The sequence below is a fragment of the Zonotrichia albicollis genome, chromosome 34 (genome assembly GCF_047830755.1).
Source record: "Zonotrichia albicollis isolate bZonAlb1 chromosome 34, bZonAlb1.hap1, whole genome shotgun sequence".
Classification (NCBI taxonomy): Eukaryota; Metazoa; Chordata; class Aves; order Passeriformes; family Passerellidae; genus Zonotrichia; species Zonotrichia albicollis.
The window spans coordinates 1-12,167 of record NC_133852.1 but is presented as its reverse complement, the minus strand read 5'-3'; the positions used below and the strand labels follow the sequence as shown (position 1 = coordinate 12,167).

Genomic DNA, 12,167 nt, shown 5'->3' with positions numbered 1-12,167 from the left:
GTCCTGGGGGCTGGGGGAGGGGGGGAAAGGCAGGGGGAACACCTGGGAGCAGGTGAGGTCCCACAGGGGGGTTAGTGACGTCACCTAAGGGAATCCAGTGATGTCATTAGAGGGAATCCAGTGACGTCACCCAGGTGATCTATGGGGACAGCCCGGATCACCCTCCTGATCCCAAAATCCACCTGGGGACCCCCAAAATCATCGGGGGGGGTCCCAAATCCACCTGGATGGATCCAAACTCACCTGGACTGACCCAAACCCACCTGGGAAAGTCCAAAATTCACCTTGGGGGTCCCAAAATCAGCACACGTAGGGGTCAAAATCCACCCAGGACCCCCAAAATCCACCTGTGGGAACCCAAAATCAGCACCCAGGGATCCTAAAGCTCACCTGGCAGGTTCCAAATCCACCTGGGTGGACACAAAGTTACCTGGGGACAGCCCGAAACCAACACCTGCAAGGCCAAAAGCACCTGGGAACCCCAAAATCCATCTGGGGACACCAAAATCAGCACCTGGGGACCCCAAAATCAGCACCTGGGGACCCCAAAATCAGCACCTGGGACCCTAAATCCACCTGGATGGACCCAAAAATCCACCTGGAATCGCCAAACTCACTGAGGGATCTGAGACCCCCCTAAAAGTGACCCAGCCCCTTCCCCTCTGTGGGCTGGGGAATTTTGGGGGGATCTGGGGGGATTTTAGGAAGATTTTTGGGGGGGTCTGGGGGACATATTAGGAAGATTTTTGGGGGATATGTGGTGGATTTTAGGAGGATTTTGGGGGAAATTTTGGGGGGATCTGTGGGGGACTTTAGAAAGATTTTTGAGGGATCTGGGGGGAATTTTAGGAAGATTTTTTGGGGGGGATCTGGGGGGCATTTTAGGAGGATTTTTTGGGGGGATCTGGAGGAGGTATTAGGAGGATTTTTGGGGGGCATCTGGAGATTTTAGGAAGATTTTGTCGGGATCTGGGGGGGATTTTAGGAAGATTTTTTGGCGGGATCGGGAGGGGGATTTTAGAACAATTTTCGGCGAGATTTTTTAGGGTGATCTAGGGGGGGATACAAGGAGGATTTTGAGGGCAATTTTGTGAGGATCTGGGGGGGGATTTTAGGAGGATTTTTGAGGGATCTGTGGAGGTCTTTATTACGATTTTTGGGCAGATCTAGGGGGAATATTAGGAGGATTTTGAGGGGGATTTTAGGAAGATATGGGGGGGATTTTAGGAGGATTTTTGGGGGGATCTTAGGACGATTTTTGAGGATTTTTGGGGGGATCTTAGGAGGATTTTGAGGGGGATTTTTTTGGAGGGATCTTAGGAGGATTTTTGGGGGGATCTTAGGAGGATTTTTGGGGGGATCTTAGGAGGATTTTTGGGGGGATCTTAGGAGGATTTTGAGGGGGATTTTTTTGGGGGGGGGTATTTTGTGGGAATCTTTTGGGGGTGATTTTGGGGGGGATCCGTGCGCGGAGCCAAAGAAGCGGCGGAGGCGGCTGAGTGAGGGTTACACAGATTTATAATCGCTGGATCACGCGCAGCAGCAGCAGCAGCAGCACAGACACAGACCCGGGGGGTGGGGGGGACAATTTGGGGGGGGGGGGGCTTTAAATGGGGGGGGGGGGGTGGTGGAGGGGGGGGCGGCGCCTTGGGGACCCCCCCCCCCCCAAAAACAACCGACACCGAGGGGCTTTTCCGGAACTTTATAAGGCAAAAACGTCTCGAGAGAATAAATACGTGGGTGGAGGGGGGGGCCCCCCAAAATTCCCCCCCCCCCATAACGGTGGTGGCTGTGCCCCCCCCCCTCCTCGGGACCCCTCCCCCACATGGGCCCCTCCCCATTTTTGGGGTTTGCTCTCTCTGGCCGCCCCTCCCCCCCCTTTCCCCCCCCCCCGTTATTGCCGTGAGGAGCCGGGGGGGGGGGGGGTGGGGACCCCCCGGGGGGGGCGATGGAAGAACGGGGGGGGGGCACAAAGGGGGCGTGGCCCCGACCCCTCCCCCCCCCAGAGTGGGTAAAGTGCAGGATGGGGACCCCCTCCCCCACCCCAAAATGGGACTGGGGGGGTGGGTGGGGGAGGGGCAGCATGAGACCCCCCCCCCCCAATGTGAAATGGATCGATCGCCCCGTGCTCGCTCCTGATTGGCTCGGGACCAGATCCCAGCCCTGCCCAGATCACTCCTGATTGGTTCCCAATCAGATCCCAGACCTCATTTCTGATTGGCTCAGGACCAGATCCCACCTCCACCCATGCTCGATTCTGATTGGCCCTGGACCAGACCCCAGCTCCACCCACGCTCAATTCTGATTGGCCCTGGACCAGATCCCAGCCCTGCCCAGCTTGAGCATGATTGGCTCCATACCAGATTCCACACTTGCCCCTGATTGGCTCCAGACCAGATCACACCCTCAATTCTGATTGGCTCCAGAATGGATCCAAGCTTTGCCCATTCTGACTCCTGATTGGCTCTGGACGGGATCACACCCTTGCTCCTGATTGGTTCCCACCATGCCTGTGGCCTCTCCTGATTGGCCGCGATTGGATCAACCCCTACAGAGCAGAGCAACCCCATTGGGCGGGGGCCGGACCCACCCCTCCAATCCAAACCACTCCTGATTGGATCCTGGCCGGGCCCCGCCCCCGCCCAGAGTCACCCCCAGGGCCGGACAGCCCCGCCCCCGCAGGATCTCAGCCCTGATTGGACGGCGCCAACCCCACCCAGTTTGTGATTGGCTCTTGACGTGACCACGCCTCTGTCGGGGGGATCTGGAATCCTCCCCACCCCTGTCTGGATCGCGGCTCCTGATTGGCCAAACACTGGATCCCAGCTGAACCCAAGGCTGCTTCTGATTGGCTCCAGGCCTGATCCCGTCCCTCCTGATTGGCTCCACACCAGATCCTCCTCACACAGAGCCGCCCCCATTGGCCTAAGGCCAGGCCCCGCCCCTTGCTGATCCTGCACCTCCTGATTGGCTCCAGACACCGGATCCCGCACAGACTGGTAGCTGCTGATTGGCTCTAAATCCGACCCCCAATAAAGTCACACCTGATTGGCTCAACACCAGACCCCTCCTCCTCAGTCGCTCCTGATTGGCTCCACACTTGACCCCACCCCGGCCCAGCTCAGGTTCTGATTGGCTCAGCCCCAGATCATGGCTGAACCCACCGCCCCGCTTCATTGGCTCCACACCAGACCCCGCCCCCTGACACCGCACCCCCTTCTCCTGATTGGCTCCACGCTGGATTCCTGCCCCTGATTGGCCGTAGCCTCGGCCTCAGCCCCATCCCCCTCTTCAGCAGCGCCGCTCCCCATTGGCCGCCGGCCGGATCCCGGCCCCGCCCCTTCCCCTCCCCCATAGTGCAAATGGTTCCCACGGGCGGAAAACGGAACTGGAAGAACGAGAAAAGCGGCGCCGGGGGAGGGGGGAAGACGCGGCCCCGCCCCCCCCAAAACAACCCCCTCCCCCCCCAAACCCCGCCCAACCTCGGTGGGGGGGAGGGGCGGCCCTGGAGACCCCCCCCCATCCTCAAAAAGTGCAAAGTGGGGGGGTCCGGGGGGGGGGGGTCCCTCGCTGTGCTTGTCGGTAATAAAAACTCGGGGTGGGGGGGACACGGGGAGGGGAGGAGGAGAACCCAACCCACGGTGGGAGGGGGGGGGGGGGATTTTTGTTGGGGAGGGGGGGTCCCCACTGCCTCGTGAAGGGGGGGCAGGGGTAGGGCGGGGAGGGGGGCCCGTCCGTGTGTCCGTCCGTCCGTCCGTCCGTCGGTCCGTGCGTGCGTTCCCCCGCCGCGGCGGCTCACAGTCAGCTGACCCGCTCGGGCACAGGCGTCCGCGTGTCCACCGGCTCCTCGCGGGCCGGGGGCCGCGGCACGGCCACGCTGGGGGGGGGCGGGGGCGGCGGCGGCGCCGACGACGAGGACGACGACGAGGAGGAGGAGGAGGAGGATGATGAAGAGGAGGAGGAGGTGGAGGAAGAGGAGGCAGAGTCTTTGTGCTCGGGCTCCCCTCGGTGTTTGTAGGGCGGCGACGGCGGCAGCGGCGGCGGCGGCGGGGGCTGCTGAGTCTTAGGGGGCTCCTTGGCGCAGCCGTCGGGGGCCGCGGGACCCCCCCTCTGCTCCGAGCACCCGCTCAAGTCCTGGGGGGGGCGGCGGCGGCGGCGGCGGGGGCGGCGGGGGGGGGGGGGCTGGCGCTGTCCTTGGGGTCGCTCTGGGGGGGCTCCGGTGGCGGCGGCGGCGGCGGGGGGGGGCGCGGGAGGAGCCCCCCGCCCCTTGGGGCTGCCCTCCTTGCTGCGCCGGCCGGGGCTGCGGGCGCTGCGGGGGCCGCGCGAGCCCGGCGGGGTCGGCGGAGGCCGCGGCGTCGTTGTTGGCGTCGTCGTCGTCGTGGCGGCGGCCGCCATCGTCACCGCTTCCACCACCACCGTCTCCCTCGTCTTCCTCTTCTTGATGGGCAGCACGGTCTCCTGCACGGCCGGGGGAGTCGCCGCCTTCTTGTCGGGGCCGCCCAGCCCCCCCGGCCCCGCCGCCCCCGCCGGTTTGCGCCCGCGTTTCTTGGGCACGGCCGGACTGTCCGGCTCGGCCCGGCGCTTACGGCCCGGCCGCCGCGGGGCCGGCGGGGCCGCGGGGCCCGGCTGGCCCGGGGAGAACGGCATCTTGACCAGCAGCTTGCCGGGGGGCTTCTCCAGAGCCCGTTTGGCCGCGGAGCCCCCCTCGGACACGGCGGAGGCCGCCTTGGGCCGGGCGCTGCCGCTGCCGCCTCCGCCGCCGCTGCCCTTGGGCCGCCCCCGGCCGCGGCCGGTGCCGGGGCCTTTGGGCGATTTGGGCTTCTTGGGCGGGCGCTGCTCGCGGCGCGAGGGGCTGCCCCGGCCCGTGACGGTGAAGTCGAAGTCGTTGGGGTCCAGCGAGGTGTCCCCCACCTTCTCGAAGTAGGCGATCAGCTCCACCTTGGAGCGGAAGGCTTTTCCCTGCGGGCTGCGGGCGGGAGAGCGAAGGAGCGGTCAGCGAGCGGTCAGCGGTGATGACCCCACACACACACACAATGTGAGTGGTCAGCGGTGATGACCCCTCACACACACACACAGTGTGAGTGGTCAGCGGTGATGACCCCACACACGCACACACACAATGTGAGTGGTCAGCGGTGATGACCACACTCCCCTCTCCGGCCACCCCACCCCACACACCACACACACACACAAAACTTGAGTGGTCAGCGGTGATGACCACACCTCCCTCTCCGGCCACCACACACACACACACACACAACCTGAGTGGTCAGCAGTGATGACCACACCTCCCTCTCCGGCCACCACACACACACACACACACACACACACACACACAACCTGAGTGGTCAGCAGTGATGACCCCACACACACACAAAACTTGAGTGGTCAGCGGTGATGACCACACCTCCCTCTCCGGCCATCACACACACACACAATGTGAGCGGTCAGCGGCAATGACCGCACTCCCCTCTCCGGCCACCCCACCCACACCCACCCAACCCGTGCAGGGCTCACTTGATCAGGTAGACGTCGTACTTGCCGGCCGAGCGGCCGGACTTGCGCTGTTTGAGTTTGCGTGTCCAGCCCTCGGGCAGCGTGGGGTCGTCGTACATGGGCCCGCGGTCGCGGATGATGGAGCGCCGCTGCTTCGGCGACGCCGACGCCTCCGGGGCCGCCGGCGCCGCCCCGGCCCCCTCCGAGCTCTCGGCCTTGCCGGCCTCGGCGGGCTCGGCCGCGGGCTGATCCGGCTCCTTGCGCTCCTTCTTGGGCTTCTTGGCCTTGGGCGGCCGCTGCAGGTTCTCCTCGGACTTCTCCTCCCTGCGGGGACACGCGGCGGTCAGTGAGGGAGGGGACGGGGCAGGGATGGACAAACGGACGTGAGGGATCGGGGCTGTGGGCACGAGGGGAGGTGGGTGTGGAAGGGGTCAGTGGTGGGTGGATGGACACATGGACGGGGCCATGACACAGCGCTGGACACACGGATAGGGCCCTGGACACAGCGCTGGACACACGGACAGGGCCTGGACACAGCACTGGACACAAGGACAGGGCCCTGGACACAGCGCTGGACACATGGACAGGGCCTGGACACAGCACTGGACATACGGACAGGGCCCTGGACACAGTGTCGGTCAGTGCTGGACACACGGACAGGGCCCTGGACACAGCGCTGGACACACGGACAGGGCCCTGACACAGCACTGGACACACGGACAGGGCCCTGGACACAACGCTGGACACATGGACAGGGCCCTGGACACAGCGCTGGACACACAGACAGGGCCCTGGACACAGCGCTGGTCAGTGCTGGACACATGGACAGGGCCCTGGACACAGCACTGGACACACGGACAGGGCCCTGGACACAGCGCTGGTCAGCGCCAGACGCACGGACATGATGGACACGGCACTGCAGATCCCCAGTCAGTGCCAGACACACGGACACCGACAGACACAGGGACACAGCCCAGTGAGCTCCTGGACATAGCACTGGTCAGTGCCGGACACACGGACACTGACAGACAGGCCAAGCGACTCTTTGGACATGGCGCTGGTCAGCACTGGACACACGGACCCAACGGACACACGGACACAAACTCGCTGGACACGTGGACCAGGCCCTGCAGCTCTCCGGACACAGCAGTGGTCAGTGCTGGCTGCACGGACCCGATGGACACACGGACACAGCCTTGGGGATCTCTGGACACGGCACTGGTCAGTGCTGGACACACAGACCCCACTGGACACACGGATGCAGCACCGCATCTCCCTGGACACAGCACTGGTCAGTCCTGGACACGCAGACGGACAAACGGACAGCACTGGACGCACGGACACAGCCCCAGACATCAGCACGGGGTGGAACAGCCCCGAATTGGGCAAAGCACGGGATGGGCCTGGCCGGAGCCAGGACCAGGAGGAGGAGGAGGAGGAGGAAGGAGGGGCAGCCCGGACCGGCGGGAATTACGGCCACGGCCGGAACGACATCCCAGCGTCCGTCAGTCTGTCCGAGGGGATGGGGGTTTCGGAGTGGACACCGGACACCCCCTAAAGCCCCGTCCGGGCCGAGTGTCCAGCAGCCCCGTGTCCACCCCGCTGGACTAAACCCAGCCCTGGGGGGTCACCAAGGGGTCGTGGTCAGTGACACCGGGGCTGTCACCGGGGACGGGACCCTCAGGGCAGGGCGGGGATTTGGGCTGCGCTGGGACCCCCATCTTTGGTGTCCCCGCTGTCACCGGGGTGTCACCAAGTTGGTGTCACCGGGGACGGGACCCTCGGGGCAGGGGGGGGAATTGGGACGGGGTGGGACTCCCATCCTCGGTGTCCCCACTGTCACCGGGGTGTCACCAAGTTGGTGTCACCAGGGACGGGACCCTCGGGGCAGGGGGGGGAATTGGGATGGGGTGGGACCCCCATACTCAGTTGTCCCCACTGTCACCGGACCCCACGTCAGTGTCACCGGGGACGGGACCCTCACGGCAAGGGGGAATTGGGATGGGGTGGGACCCCCATACTCAGTTGTCCCCACTGTCACCGGACCCCACGTCAGTGTCACCGGGGACGGGACCCTCACGGCAAGGGGGAATTGGGATGGGGTGGGATCCCCATCCTCGGTGTCCCCACTGTCACCGGACCCCATGTCGGTGTCACCGGGGACAGGACCCTCAGGGCAAGGGGGAATTGGGACGGGGTGGGACCCCCATCCTCAGTGTCCCCACTGTCACCCCATGTCGGTGTCACCGGGGACAAGACCCCCGGGGCAGGGGGGGATTTGGGGTGAGGTGTGATGGGACCCCCATCCTCGGTGTCACCACTGTCACCGGTGTGGGGGTCCCGTCCTGACAAGGCAACACACACAGCTGAGGCTGGGGGAGAGGCGGGACCCCCGCTATGGGGCGGTTATGTGGTGGGGAGGGGGATGCAGCCCCTCAGGACCCCACAGTGTCACCCTGGTGGCCATCGGGGGAACCCCCCCGACCCCTCCCCAACAATGGGGACAGCACAGCCGGGACCCCCCAACCCCATCCTGGGGTTAAAAGTCACAAAAACGGCACCAAAAAATTTGGGAAGGGGCGTGGGAGTGTTGGGATGAGGGGGAATTTGGGGACAGGGGGTGACCCCCAGGGACCCTCCAACATGTCCTGGGGTCTCAGGGGGCCTGGAGTGGCCTCAGGGTTGGGGGTCTGAGGTGGCCCTGGGGGTCTCTTGGTGGCCCTGGGGGGTCCCAGTGGGGTCTGGGGTGGCTCCAGGGTTGAGGACCCCAAGTGGTCTCGGGGGTCTCAGGGTGGGCACAGCACAGGTGGGAATGAGAAGCCAAATTTTGGGGTGTTCCGGGAAAATTTGGGCAATTTCAGCGGAATTTGGGAAATTTCGGGGTGATTTTGTGAGATTTCGGGGGTGAAGGCGGTTTTAGGGCGATCCCAGGTGAGATTTGGGGGAATTTAGGGGATTTGGGGTGATCCGGAGGGGTCACGGGAGCGCGGCCGTTTTGGGGGAATTTGAGGCGTTTTTGGGAGCAGCGTGAGGGGAACATTTGCAGCAACTTTGGTGCAATTCTGGGTATTTTGGGGCTGCTGAATTTTCGGGGAATTCAGGGTATTTTGGGGTGAGTCGGGGAGTTTGGGGGCGCTGCACGAGTGCAGCAATTCGGGGAAATTTGGGGGATTTTTGGGTGAAATGAGCGTTTGGGGCGTGCAGCGTGAGCAGCATTTTGGGGCAATTTTGGGGATTTTTTGGTGATGCACGAGCAGAAAATTTTGGGGCAATTCAGGGGACTTTAGGGTAAATCGGGGGGATTTGGGATGCGGCATGAGGAGCAGTTTGGGGCAATTTTGGGGATTTTGGGGCGCAGCATTTTGGGAATAACTTGGGGGATTTGGGGGCGCAGCGTGAGAAGCAGGTTGGGCCATTTTTGAGTATTTTGGGGTGCAGCATTTTGGGGCAGTTCGGGATATTTCGGGGCGCCACGTGCACGCAATAATTTGTGGCAGTTTTGGGGTGCAGTATTTTGGGGAAATTCAGGGTATTTTGGGGTAACCTGGGGTACTTTGGGGCACCACGTGAGCGCGACAGTTCGGGGCAAATTTGGGCCTTTTGGGGCGCAGTGCAAGCGTAACATTTTGGGGTGACTCGGGGCGTTTCGGGGTGACTTCTGGGGATTTTGGGGTGACTTCGGGGTGAATTTTGGGGTGACTTCGGGAGGGTTTTGGGGTGACTTCGGGGGGGGTCGGGGTAAGTAGGGGAGTTATGGGGTGATTTAGGGAGGATTGGGGTAACTAAAATTTCGGGGTGACTCGGGGGAGGTTCGGGGTGAATTTTGGGGTGACTCGGGGTGGATTTTGGCGTGACTCGCGAGAGCTTTGGGGCGGTTTTTGGGGTTTTGGGTGCGCGCGGGACGGGCCGGGGGGTGTGTCCCCTTGAGGGGGGCGGGGGTCCCTCAAAGAGAGAAGGGGGGGGTCCCCATCTCCCACCCTAACGGGGACAACACCGGAATGGCGACACTGACAGAATTTTGGGGAGGGACTCGGGGGGGGGGTCCCCAAATTTCGTAGCGGGGTTGCTGGGAGGAGGGGGGGGCCCCGGCATTTTGGGGTCTCACGGAGGAAAGGGAACGGAGGTCCCCCCATTACAGACGGGTCCCGCGGAAGGCTCGGGGGGTCCCAGCGAGGGTTCCCCAGACCTGGGGGGCTCCTCCCGCCCCCCGGGGGGGCCGCGGCCGCTCGTGACGCACTCGCGGCGCTCGCAGCCCCCCCCCAGCCCTCACACACACACACACCCCCCCCGCCCGCCATTCCCGGTTCCCGCCCGGCCCGTGAGGGGAAGGAAAGGGGGGGGGGGGGCGTGAGGGAGAGAGGAGGGGGGGGGGCGTCGCCCCGCGCGCGCGCGCGCGCGAGACCCCCCCCCCCCCCTCCGCCTCTCCCGCTCCCTCACAGCTTTCCCCAACACCCGCCGCGGCCCCCCCCGGGCCCGCCGCCCCCTCCTCACTCACAGCCGCCCCTCGTCGCCGCTCGGCGCCGCCGCCGCCATTTTCTTCGCAGCGAAGAACCCGCGGGGGGGGGGGGGGGGGAAGCTGAGGGGGGGGGGCCGGGAGGGGGGGGGGCGGGAGGGGGGGGGGCGGCCCGGACCGAGCGGCGACGGGAACCCGGAGCGGAGCTGGCTCCGCCCCTCCGCCCGGAACCGATTGGCCGAGCGTCCCGTCGGTCAAGGCGTCGGCGCGCGGTGATTGGGCGGCGGGACCGCCCTCCGGGGGCGGAGCCGGGGCGCTCGCGCCGGGCCGTTGGAATTGGCGGGAAGCGCTGTCAGTTACGGGAGGCGGGGCCGGCGGAGCGCGCGCGGGCACTCATTGGGCCCCGCGCCGGGACGCCGGGTTCTGATTGGCTGTTGGGGATGTCGGTCAAGAGACGGCGAAGGGGGCGTGGCCTGGGCCCCCCCGCGCTGCGAAGGGTTTGAAATCCAACGGCCGTAACGGTCCGAGAGGCCACGCCCCCTCCGGGCCACGCCCTGGCCACGCCCCGCCCGCCCTGGGTCCCGCTGCCCCAGTACGGGGATAACTGGGACCAGTATAGGGACAGCAGGGATCAGTACGAGATGGCTGGGACCAGTATAGGGACAGGAGGGACCAGTACGGGACAGAAGGGACCAGTGTGGGACAACTGGGACCAGTACGGGGATAACTGGGACCAGTATAGGGACAGCAGGGATCAGTACGGGACAGGAGGGACCAGTACGGGGACAGCGGGGACCAGCGTGGGACAACTGGGACCAGTACGGGGATAACTGGGACCAGTATAGGGACAGGAGGGATCAGTACGGGACAGAAGGGACCAGTACGGGGACAGTGGGGACCATTACAGGGACAACTGTGACCAGTACAGGATAACTGGGACCAGTGTGGGAGATGTGGGTCCAGTGCAGGATAACTGGGACCAGTAAGGGGACAACTGGGATCAGTATAGGAACAACTGGGACCAGTATGGGCATTGTGGCCACCAGTACCAGACCAGTATGGGCACCACAGTCACCAGTGCAGGACCAGTACGGGGACCACTGGGACCAGTATGGGACCAGTCCGGCCACTACAGCCACCAGTACAGAACCAGTATGGGACCAGTCCGGCCACTACGGCCACCAGTAAAGAGCCAGTATGGGACCAGTATGGCACAGTGGCCACCAGTAAAGAACCAGTATGGACCAGTCCGGCCACTGTGGTCTCCAGTTTGCTCACTGTGCCCCCCATTCCGGAGGGGGGGGAGGGGCGGGGGCCGGACCCCCCCTCCCGGGGGATGAGCGGGGATGGAGCGCTAATCCCCCCTCCCCCTCCCCCACCCTCGGCCCTTCCCGACCCCCCCCGGACAACCCCAAACCCCCCCGACCCCCTCCTCAATAGGGGACCCCCTCCCCAAACCCCTCAGGACACCCCCAAACCCCTCCGGACCCCCCCCATCCCCCCCTGATCCATGAGTTCCTTTCCCTCCCCCCTTTTTTCCACCCCCCCTCCCCTTTTCGGGGGTCCCGCCCCCCCCCCCCCCCCCAATCCCCGGATCGGGGCCACCTCCGGGGGGATTGTCCCTAATCCCGGGCAATCCCCGTGACCCCCCCCGGGATTAGGGGGACACCTGGGGGGGGGGTCCCCAGAGGGACCCTGGGACATGTAGTCCCCCCTGGAGGGGGGCAGGGACCCCCCAAAGGTCACCCGGGACCCCCCAAAATAACCCAGGACTCACCAAATGTCACCAGGACTCTCCAAATGTCACTCGGGACTCCCCAAAATCCCCCAGGACCTCCCAAATGTCACCCAGGACCCCCCAGAATTCCCCAGAACCCCCTAAATGTCATCTGGGACCCCTCAAATGTCACCAGGACTCTCCAAATGTCACCCAGGGCCCATCAAAATTCCCCAGGACCCCACAAATGTCACCAGGGACCCCCCAAATGTCACCCAGGACCCCCCAAATTTCACATGGGACCTTCCAAATGTCACCCAGGACCCCCCAAAATCCTCCGGGACCCCCCAAATGTCACCAGGGACCCCTCAAATGTCACCAGGACTCTCCAAATGTCACCCAGGACCCCCTAAATGTCACCTGGAACCCCCTCCCCCTGATGTTCCCAAAGCCCTGCTGTGACACCGGAGAGGGGGTGGACCCCAAAATCCACGGGGAAAA

The 12,167-nt window shown here is 64.5% G+C and overlaps 1 protein-coding gene across 1 annotated transcript; it reads right to left on the bottom strand.

Moving 5' to 3' along the window:
* Positions 1-1,687: 1,687 nt before the first annotated feature.
* Positions 1,688-10,110, bottom strand: MECP2 (methyl-CpG binding protein 2). Its single transcript, XM_074531216.1, has 3 exons — positions 9,992-10,110; positions 5,518-5,820; positions 1,688-4,966 (listed from the first exon to the last, which is right to left on the bottom strand). Exons 1-3 carry the CDS (start codon positions 10,027-10,029, stop codon positions 3,802-3,804), a joined length of 1,506 nt encoding a protein of 501 aa, XP_074387317.1. The 5' UTR covers positions 10,030-10,110; the 3' UTR covers positions 1,688-3,801.
* Positions 10,111-12,167: the final 2,057 nt, after the last annotated feature.